This window comes from Paralichthys olivaceus, chromosome 12 (genome assembly GCF_024713975.1).
Source record: "Paralichthys olivaceus isolate ysfri-2021 chromosome 12, ASM2471397v2, whole genome shotgun sequence".
NCBI lineage: Eukaryota > Metazoa > Chordata > Actinopteri > Pleuronectiformes > Paralichthyidae > Paralichthys > Paralichthys olivaceus.
The window spans coordinates 12,264,859-12,275,889 of NC_091104.1; the positions used below are offsets into that span (position 1 = coordinate 12,264,859).

Here is an 11,031-nt window from a genome sequence, read left to right on the forward strand (position 1 = left end):
ACCTTCATTACAGGAAGTGTGGTCATCTGTGTATGTGTGAGTGTGAGTCTTACCTGTCCTTTTGTAGATGCAAGTGATGCAGGACTGTGGCAGAGGACCACTCTTATATAGCCACAATTGGGGTGGGTGCTGCCCTCCCAGGGCCCCAAAGGGGAGAGGTCATTGACGAGCCTGAATGTTTTTTTTGGCATAAACTTTCTGAATAAATCGATTGAGTAACCAAACTTTCTCTTCAAAATAGTGGAGGCTCCCTGAGGTCCCTTCTCTCACTGCTACAAACATAATAGTCTCACACTTCTTCAGTAAACATAATGGAATTGAGGTGCAGCATGATTGCTTATGCTGGTGAGCAATTTGTCATTCCTCAAGAAAGGTAACATCAAGTTTGGGTAACAGAAAAGAAATAGAAGGGAAAGAGAAAGAAAGCAAACTGAGGGCAGAAAACTGTTGCTATATTTGGTGAGCGCACACATTATGAAGTCACACTGACTGTGGTCCCACCGAGGTTCTGCTACTTCCAGTGCGATGTGTTTACATTGGATTTGTCTTGAAAATGACAATAAACGTGTGTGTGTGTGTGTGAGAGAGAGAGAGAGAGAAAGAGAAAACTTGTACAATGAGATCTACAGAAGCATTCTCAGAGTCTACAGTAACAATTACTTGCACTTAATGCAGAGCTGAACTTGCTTATTTCCTCTTTTAATTACAATTCAAAACTGATTCAAAATCTGAAAATAATTGACCCCAGCTCCGACCATTACAAAGCTTTGCTCTCACATATGAGGAAATCAGAACAAAGTCCTTCACAGAAATGAAAGACAAAGTCCCAGATTTAGTTTGACTGCCTGACCAGTCCAAAGTGCAACATCTGCTAATATGTTGGTGCATGTAACAACCTATGAGACAAGAAAACATAACCAGACCTGACAACTGTGGTTATAGTCTCCTCACATTCCACCACAACATTCACTTCATGTGTGTTTATTTCTTTTTGTTTTCTCTGCTCCTCATGTTGTTGTGTTTTTTTACATTGATATATTGTATGATTCATTCTTCAGAATCAAACTGCTATGTTTTGTGAATTTATTATTATTATTATTGTTATCGTTATTATTTAATGTAACTCTCATGCCGATAAAGCTTATTGAAGTGAATTGAATTGAGCGACATGGAGAGAGTGTGAAGAGAGAGGGAGCTCTTTACATTAACTTTTAATATTATTACAGCCTTTGTGAGGTTTCTGATGTGATCACTGTATTTCCCAGTGTAAAAGTAGTCCTATGTACTCAAATAAATACCAGTACTATCCCGTATGAATCGTGCATCTTCTGCTTTTAAACATTTAAAAAACAAATTAATGGATTCAGTCAACAGAAACGCTGGAGTAAGGATACAGGAAGTGTTTTATTACTTTTATTTGTGACATTTCCAGGAGGGCGATAGAGAAACTGTGGTGAAAGGTCATTTTCACTGTGTATTCTGCTTTGAACCATGTGGGGTACGTGGAGAAAATCTACGAGATGGCTTTCGTGGCTGAACCACAGCCACAGCTTTTCACATGGGAACAGATGTGAAAAGTAAGTCATGCCACAGCCACTCTGAGGCAAAACCACAGCTGTCTAGGCTGGGTTACCATGTGAATGCAGACCTCGTTTAACTATAGTGACTGTAGGGAAAGGTCTGAGAAAGGAGGACTGAAACGCGGTGAGATTTCAAATTGTGCATAATTATTACTTATACTATATTTGGTATGTACAGTTCATTTGTGACTATCCTAAAAAACACTCCAGATTTGTACAGTTGGCTCTATCATTTGTAAAACAAAATAATAATAATAGAATTAAGTATGTGTGAGGCACATCATGTATGGAGAGAGGAAGGGGGCCCAGCGAGTGCTTGTGTATAGGGCCCAGAATTTTGTGCTAGGCCCTGTATAGCCGTGTATGGTTACAACTTTCAGTGTATCCAGTCAGGTGGTTTTTAGCAGCTCATAAAGTCAGAGGGAGAAAAAGTGAACCTGTCAGCAGCTTCAATCATTCAGTCATTGAAATAAGGAATGAGGGATCATGTGTTCACTGAGCTATGAGCATTTTAATTGTGGGTACACCTCCAGCCTGGCATGTGCCAAGGTGGCCAAGATGCAGTCTGGTTAAATGTAAATATGTTATTTTTTGCTGAGCGATAGAATTAAAGCAACGTGTCTGACACATCCTCTGTTATTAGTCAAATGTGCATTGTGTAAGATTTAGGTGAAAATAATCTATTGGCAGGGGGGAGGGGTTTAAAGATGTGATTGGACCAACCCAGTGCCAATTAAACGAATAATGCTGATTTACATGTTTTATGAACCACTACGACAAAAAAAAGCAAACTGCATCAGCCCAAAAGTTACGTAGGCTCACAGGAAAAGTTACCAGTCCAGTGCTGCAAGTGAGTGTTTCAAATGATTGGAAATGTCAGTGACACATTACACTCACTCACCCGAGAGTTTGTTTAAGAGATTTACTGGAATGATCCAGATGGATCAAAGTGTTATTTGAAGTTGTGCCACCCACCTTTCCCCAAAAAAATGTAAAAAATTTAATCCAGACAAGACAGTTGACTAAAATCATGAGTTTGCGCTGTCAGTCTGCCAACCAGTAATACCTCTATACATATAATGTACACACAACTGCATTCACATTTCTGATTCGCTACATTTAATTTAATTTCATGCATGTGTTTGCACAGTTTACACACTTCCTGTTTAAACTTTGCCGGTAAAGAGTTTATATGTTCTGCAAATTTTACCCACCAGACTAAAAGAAGATTGAGCAAATAAAACAAAGAACTGAGAAATATTCCCCAGGATGTGAGGGATTTATTTTAGTTTCAATTTGGTTTTAAAGATTTTTTAGATTGTTTTATTTGGGAAAATCTGTCACAAGGCTCTCGACGTGACCGCCGACCATAAAGACTCAAAGACACAAGTTTAAAGATGTCATTTAACTCATTTACCACTCATCTCATGCACTTGCCTGTTTGTTAATATCCTGCAGATAAAGAGTTCAGTGTACACTCTCAAGTCTGTGTGTACACAGACTCTGGTTCTGCCCTATTTGAAAAGTACACATATTTTTGGCTGCATTTGAAAGCAACAGACACAAAACAAATTGATGTATCACATATGTCTGTAATTTTTTTAATTCTGTATAACTTTCAAATTTGCAAATAAAAAGCAAAATACTCAAGCAGTTCAACAAAGGTTGAATTAGTTGAAGAACCAATAACACAAAATACATAAGAAAAAACACATGCATATTACAAGTAAAAGTCCAAATATTCTAAATCCTACTAAAGTAAAATTATTGTAATGTCATCAATAAAGTTTAAGTGTCAAAATTGCCACTTTTATTACATATTAGATATTAATATATAACCTATTGAATTACTGTTGGTCAGTGTGGAGCTTGTTCTTTTACTTTATATAATATTTCATTTATATATCAGTGGTTCCCAACCTAGTGGTCAAGTTGCTCCAAAGGGTCACCAGATCAACCATAGATATTTTAAAAGTGAGTAGAGGACCCAAAAACATATATACTTATATACATATTTACTGTTTTCTACTATTCATCTTTTTCATCTTTCACTTCACAGTTAGCAATCTGAAATCCAGCACAACAGTGAGGCAATGCATCTGAAATGAAGGCGAGTAAAACTAGCCTTCGTTTACTGCTTTACACCAACAGTGATCAGGTTGATTGTCATGTTGTAAAGAGATTATAGTACATTTCAAAGTATCTAATGAAAGTGCAATAACAGTAAATATAAACAGGTTATGATTTCAACACTTATCGTGTCATATGATCAACTGGGTCACATTCATTTCAGAAAATATGATGTTAATATTCCTAAAACAGTTTGACTCATCATTGTCATCAGACAAATGTCTCTGAATCTGAATCGGCAGCATGAATCACATGACCTTGGAACAATGACCAGTCACCTGACCTGCTGTTCTTGAGGTTGAATGTGGGTCGTCAACCTGATGTTTGTCGGAATAAGTGGTTATCAGGGAGTTGCCAGTAAAGATCAACCATAGATATTTTAAAAGTGAGTAGAGGACCCAAAAACATATATACTTATATACATATTTACTGTTTTCTACTATTCTTCTTTTTCATCTTTCACTTCACAGTTATAGATTTTTAAGACACATTAGCAATCTGAAATCCAGGACAAATTTTCAATTCAATTCAATTTTATTTGTATAGCACCAAATCATAATATACATTATCTCAAGGCACTTTACATAGAAGGTCAGGACCTTAAAATACAAAATATTAAGAAACCCAACAGTTCCCACAATGAGCAAGCACTTTGGCGACTGTGGAGAGGAAAAACTCCCTCATTAACAGGGACAAACCTCTAGCAGAACCAGGTTCAATGTGGACGGTCATCTGCCTCAACCGGTTGGGGTGAGCAAAGAAAACGGGGGAAGGAGATGAGAGATGGGTGGAAAAGAGAGGAGAGAAGAGAGAGGGATAGTGGAGAGGGGGAAGTAGGTGAGAGAAAGACCGGGGACACTTGAGCGCCATCAGGTATCAGATCTGACCAGTTAAAAATGGAACAACAGTGTAAAGACTATTCATTACTGTGGATAACAGACACATTTGATATCATAATGAATTACTGCGATATTGTAATTAGTAATAGGGGAAGTTGTTGTCCTGAGGTTCCGGGGTCAGAGATATCTGAAATGAGAGAGAAAGAAGAGAGAGAGAGGCTATGGGAGTACAAAGTGAAATAGTCATTGACATGTATTAAAATAAATAAATGAGTGAATGTGGGGGGGCAGAGAGACAGAGAGAAGTGGAGAGGTGCTCAGTGGATGATGGGAGTTCCCCCAGCAGTCTAGACCTATAGCAGCATAACTAAGTGATGGTTCAGGACTCAACTGATCCAGAACTAACTATAGGCTTTATCAAAAAGGAACGTTTTAAGTTTAACTTTAAATGCTCAGATGTTGTCTGCCTCCCGAACCCAGAGTGGGAGTTGGTTCCACAAGAGAGCCTGTGTTTTGTGAACGAAGTGATCTATTTGGATCATACCTATACAACATTCTAGGTATAGCTACATTGAAACAAATGTCATGGAATTGGATGGATATTAAATCACCATCTATTAAGTATTGGAAATGAACAGTTGAAGAGATTAAAGAAATGGAAATAATCACTTTTAAATTGAGGAAAGGAAAAGAGGAATTTGGTGAAGTGGAATAGGAAATGATGAAGAAAATAACAGGAGAGTAGCAGGATGACAGCATATACAACCACGTGTGTTTTCAATTTAGAATGTACAAAGATTTAAAGCTAAAGGCTGCAGGACGATTGACACTTTAACTTTGAATATTTGTAATGCAATACCTGCAATAAAGTAACAACAGCTTTATTGGCCATCTTTACATACATACACATACACGGAATATGACAACTTTTTCCGTTGCTCTCAACACACAGAAATAGACACAAAAGCAAGGACAACAAAGCAGAAAAAGGTTTAGCAAACATTTAACTACTATATACAAGTATGAATATAAATATAGATGAACATAAAACACAACAACCCAATGACAATGAATTAGAGAAATAGTGCAATGATGCAGAGTTGCTAGAATAAATATGGCAGTGTTGAAGTCCACTGTCATCTCCACAGTTTTGAGATTGTTCAGCTCCAGGTTGTACTGACCACACCAGAGGGCCAGCTGTTCAACCCCCGTCTGTGCGCAGACTCATATAGAAGTTATTTGCATGTTGGTTTTTGTGAAATACACAAATTAAAATGAATTAAACTCTTAATGAGCCTATGTCGATAACATATTTTCTCTGAAAACTGATATGTTTATTAATTTATTTTAAACTATTACACATTTAAAAAGTACTGTGGAAGTTGATCTTGTCACCCCCTCACCATAAAGTTTTTAATTTTTTGCAGTGTTACAAACACACCAGGAGAGGGCAGCATTTTCCTGCTTAAGCAGTATTTCCGTTCATTGGTTCATTCCATCCGCTAAGTGATTTAACAAGCAGATATATTCCACTCATATCTCTGTAATATCCATCCTCTCTGTAATTTCCTCAACACAAACTGACACACAAAAAAACATCCGAGAAATGTTTAGAAATTCCATATTCAAAATATCTAAGAAGGAAAGAGAGATCAAGAACTAAAATGGAACAACATCATCAAATTGAAAGAGCACAATCTGTGAACTTCTCGTTTAACTGAACCAAATTTCTATGTTTTTGAGAAAATAAATCTTTATTTTCCAATTAAGATTCCTTCGTAGATAAATGAGAAACTCCATCAACGACACAGGATGCTCCTCAACTCTGTCTTTAGAAAACACAATAAACTGAACCACAATCATTTGAGAACACTGGTAGAAACAAACATGAACTCCAATGGTACTAGTTTAGCTGGATTACATGCAAAAGCCTCAAACATTACAAATTAAGGTTCAAAGACACTCGTATTCTATTATGGGATTACACACATTTTGGTGTGAGTATTGCAAATCTAGCCCATATGTGTGTTACCCTGGAAACAAGTAAAAATGCTAACTTGGGTTGAAGTTAATTAGTGTCCTCAATAAGGATGACAAAGATTGTTGTACAGCTGAACAGGGACACTGTATGTGGAGTGAGCGAGGATAGAGCTGTGGAGCAAAAGAAAAGCCGTCTCTGAAAACAAGGTCATTCATCCATCCATCCATCCATCTATTATCTATACCACTTATCTTTTGATCATGCATTCATCACTATGAGCTTTGATTCGTGAAAAAGGAAACTCCCTTCCACAAGTGATACATTTGTCAGGTGGTCCAACCAGCTCATTGTTGCATTCTGGTCAACAAAAAAACTGATAATTTTAAGATTCAATACAAGAAATAATTTACAGTTTGCATTTTAGAGGAGAACAGCAGTATTAAAGTGAGGAACCTACAGACTCAAGATCCAGGTTCCTTTGGAGTGGTCAGATGAAAATAGTAACATGACCAATCTAGTTTAACTTTTGTGGATCTTTCAAATGTCTCACATGGTAGCCCTTATTGGGACACGGGATGAGGATCAGTTGGCGACTTTGTGTATTCGTGTAGGAATAGATAGCTTCTGTCTGGATCCCTCAGTTGGTGAATCCTGCTCAAGACTGAGGTTAAGACCTCCTACCTCATTTACATATGGATACAGAAATAGGGAATTAAATTAATGTGGGTGAATAAAAATGTATAAATACATATACATACATGTATTTATTTTTTTCACCATTTATTTTGATTGTATCTTATTAATACATTTATTAATTTACACATGTCATTTTTCATCCTCCATACTCTTGCAGCCTTGCCTTTGTGTTGCAAAGGCAAACTTTAATGGTCAAATAACTCTATTTACAAGGCCCAGTATATCATTGAAGCCACAGTGATGGATGAACGGACAATAAAAAAAAGCGATAAAAATCACAAACACACAAAGGTCTTCTTTTTTTTTCTCTGAAAGAAAAACATTTATTTCTTCACATTTCTTCACAATCAAAGTTATTCTATTAAAAGTGCACCAGAGTACAGTTCAAACAAGAACAACAGCAGTCGATTGATAAGTCAGCTTCTTTATGAAATTAAAGTAAATTCTGCCACAAAGATGAAAGACCTGCAAATACAATAAACAAATTAGTGCACAGTAAAAATACACACACACACACTTTCAGGCATATCTGTGTACACACACCCACAGGTTTCAGTTAAACAGCAAGAGAGAAAGAAAGGAGAGAGCAGGATGGATCATGACCTCACCTTCTCAGACCAGGGGGATGCTGGCTGCAGAAGCGATGCCACACTGGTTATATCTGTTCCTGCTCATCTTGATGTATCCCTGGTCTCCCCAGGCTGGACCCCAGCTACACAAACACACATCACCAACCATATTCAGCTGCTCTATATATCAAACTGAATCACTGTTTCAACAACAGCATACAACAAAAAAAAACTCTGATATAATAAATAATAAATGATTGCAGTGAAAAGAGTCTGATATCATGCTGGCTGAGATTCACTTCATTTTAGTTGAGCTTACTAGCTGTGACAGTTGGAACATAAAGGGGAGGAGCTCACAATTCAATATATTTGTGTATCTACCTGTTCTTAACCAGCCAATAGTCTTGTCCATATTCAGTGCCGTAACCCACAATGAGTACAGCATGGTCCAATGCTGTGCCGCTGCAATATGGGTTATTATACACTCCTGGAAACAAGCATACATTAGTCACATTCACTTATATGATAAATACATAGTTTACTAAAAAATTTAATTCTTCCAGAGTTTGAAAAGGATGTTATATGGACCTGAATGATAAAGCTGGAAAGATTGGTCCGAAGCATGGATGGCTACAGACACGGGTCCAAAGGTGGCCACAGCCTCCTTCAGGGCATTTTCATTACCACTTGGTATATCATAGTAGCCGGTGCATGTAGCACCGATTTCGCCATAGTTGGCACGGCATTGTCCCACCTAATTCAGAGACAACATTATAATAATATTAATAACTTTATTTATATAGCACATTTCAAAATAGGCAATACAAAGTACTTCACAAAGAGAACAAAGAAGAACAACAATAGGAAATATCAAACACAAGAAGAAAATATTACAAGGTCATTTAAAGACAAAGACAGCAGGTAAAATACTACGACAATATTTAAAGGTAATGGCAAAAGTAAATGAAAGGGGTTAGTTGTTTAGAGTTTAGTCCACAAGATGGCAGTATTGCACATCTCTCAAGTTCTTTTTCACTTTTTTTGCATGACAATGAAAATGCTGGTTTAGACCATATACAGTAGCTGCATTCAAATAATGTTATGAATATCCACAGAAGCTTTCTGTTTACCTGACCCTCATATGGGTAGGAGTCCTCTGTGTGTATACCTCCTTTGTTCACGATGTAGCGGAAGGCATTGTCCATCCAGCCTCCATTGCAACCATAGTTGCCATAGTTACCAGAGCAGTCCACCAGCTCCTGCTCACTCAGGGACACCAGCCTCCCTGTCTTCCTGAAGTTCTGACCCTCCAGCGCTCCAGTCTGGAAGACAGTGAAATATAATGGTGACAAATAACATCTGTGTTTCTGGAAGAGACTTAGACTTAGACTTTATTGTCCCTTGGGGAAAATATGTTCACACAGTCATTTCAGTACAATCAACACAGAAGGACAGTAGAGGCAACCCACCGATGAAGAGAACATGACATGCAACATAAAATATGTACATGTTACATTTACCTTGGCAGTTTATTCAGTGCTGCAATGACAGAGGGTATGACTCTCCTGCTGAATTGGTCCCTTCTCTATTTAAGTGTTCTGTATCTTAGTAGGTATGGCAGTAATGTGAAGTTGGGATTAAGAGGTTGGTCCATGTCGTCTGCTTTAGTGAGTGCTAGTCATGTAATGGCTCTGTCGTTCAGGTCTGTAATTTTGGGTGTGGGAAGGTCAATGATTTTAGAGGCAGTGTGTGTGATGAGTTTGTTTTTGTTGGTGACAGAGAGCATGTTGTAAACAGGTAGCAAGTTTGGTTTTACATACTGAACTGAAGGACCAGCAGGAGCCACAGCTCCCCTGATTCTTGACGGGAGTGACAAAGCCCCATTGCCTCCAGTCAATAGTTTGAGGCAAATTATAGAATCGATGCATTTTCAAGAAACTGGAGCCACCGCGAGGCTTAGAAGCGTTGAAGGAGCCCAGGCAGACACCAAAGACAGTTTGTTTGAACTCCTCATGTTCCTGGTGAGGACAGACAAAAGTTCAGAGAGTTACTTTATCCAAAATGTCGATCACAGTTTGGTCATAATCTCACTGCAACAAAATGACACTGATGGTGTTTAGTAAACAACTTCGGCCGCTTATCATACAAGGTCAGCATAGAAGGTCATCCCAAGGCGGTAGGTTGAATGGCCCTGATCGGCCATGGCATTGTGTGCCATCACGATTTCACGGTTTCTGAGCCAGATTTGCATGCGTTTGTCCTCCTCTGATGAAGAGTTGTAGGATCTTCCTGTCAACCAGAAACGAAAGAAATCAGAGGGCAGAGAATCCAGAGAAATTATCATTTTTCAAGACATCAGTTCAGACACAAGCATTTGAATCTTTTTGGAGATTTACATTTGTTGTCAAGTGTAGATGAGCACAATATATCACCAGAATTAAGCCTCAAATTTGAAGGCTTTAAAGTCAGTAAGCCTTATTGATAAAATCTTAACATGTTCTGTATTTGATAAAAGAACACAATGAGATAAAACAGTCTGAGAAGATTTAACATTGCCTCACCAAACTTGAGTTTCCAGGCGTGGAAATCGTGGTCATGCAGGGAAGCATTGGCAAAGCTGGCCACGGCCAGAGCAGCAACAACAACCAAGAGCAGCTTCATCCTGACCGACGAAGAAAGAGCAAAAAGTTGAGACTGAACTCTTTGTACTACAGATTTGTACGTTGGTTTGCCACTGTTGGCTTTGCAGCAGCGCACCTTCATTACAGGAAGTGTGGTCATCTGTGTATGTGTGAGTGTGAGTCTTACCTGTCCTTTTGTAGATGCAAGTGATGCAGGACTGTGGCAGAGGACCACTCTTATATAGCCACAATTGGGGTGGGTGCTGCCCTCCCAGGGCCCCAAAGGGGAGAGGTCATTGACGAGCCTGAATGTTTTTTTTGGCATAAACTTTCTGAATAAATCGATTGAGTAACCAAACTTTCTCTTCAAAATAGTGGAGGCTCCCTGAGGTCCCTTCTCTCACTGCTACAAACATAATAGTCTCACACTTCTTCAGTAAACATAATGGAATTGAGGTGCAGCATGATTGCTTATGCTGGTGAGCAATTTGTCATTCCTCAAGAAAGGTAACATCAAGTTTGGGTAACAGAAAAGAAATAGAAGGGAAAGAGAAAGAAAGCAAACTGAGGGCAGAAAACTGTTGCTATATTTGGTGAGCGCACACATTATGAAGT

General features: G+C 38.3%; 1 protein-coding gene across 1 annotated transcript; it reads right to left on the bottom strand.

Moving 5' to 3' along the window:
• Positions 1–7,520: 7,520 nt before the first annotated feature.
• LOC109644117 (cathepsin L-like peptidase) lies at positions 7,521–10,576 on the bottom strand. The gene is made up of 8 exons (XM_069535798.1): positions 10,357–10,576; positions 9,942–10,084; positions 9,616–9,813; positions 8,926–9,117; positions 8,384–8,549; positions 8,177–8,282; positions 7,835–7,938; positions 7,521–7,691 (listed from the first exon to the last, which is right to left on the bottom strand). The coding sequence occupies exons 1-7, from the start codon at positions 10,574–10,576 to the stop codon at positions 7,839–7,841; spliced, it is 1,125 nt and encodes a 374-aa protein (XP_069391899.1). The 3' UTR covers positions 7,521–7,691; positions 7,835–7,838.
• Positions 10,577–11,031: the final 455 nt, after the last annotated feature.

Excerpts from the sequence above, each read along its gene's own strand:
- LOC109644117 (XM_069535798.1), bottom strand. The coding sequence starts at position 10,576 with ATGACCACACTTCCTGTAATGAAGGTGCGCTGCTGCAAAGCCAACAGT. Across the intron at positions 9,814-9,941 it reads TGACCTTCTATGCTGACCTT|GAACATGAGGAGTTCAAACA; the intron begins GTATGATAAGCG and ends TGTCCTCACCAG. Across the intron at positions 8,283-8,383 it reads TTTCCAGCTTTATCATTCAG|GAGTGTATAATAACCCATAT; the intron begins GTCCATATAACA and ends GCTTGTTTCCAG.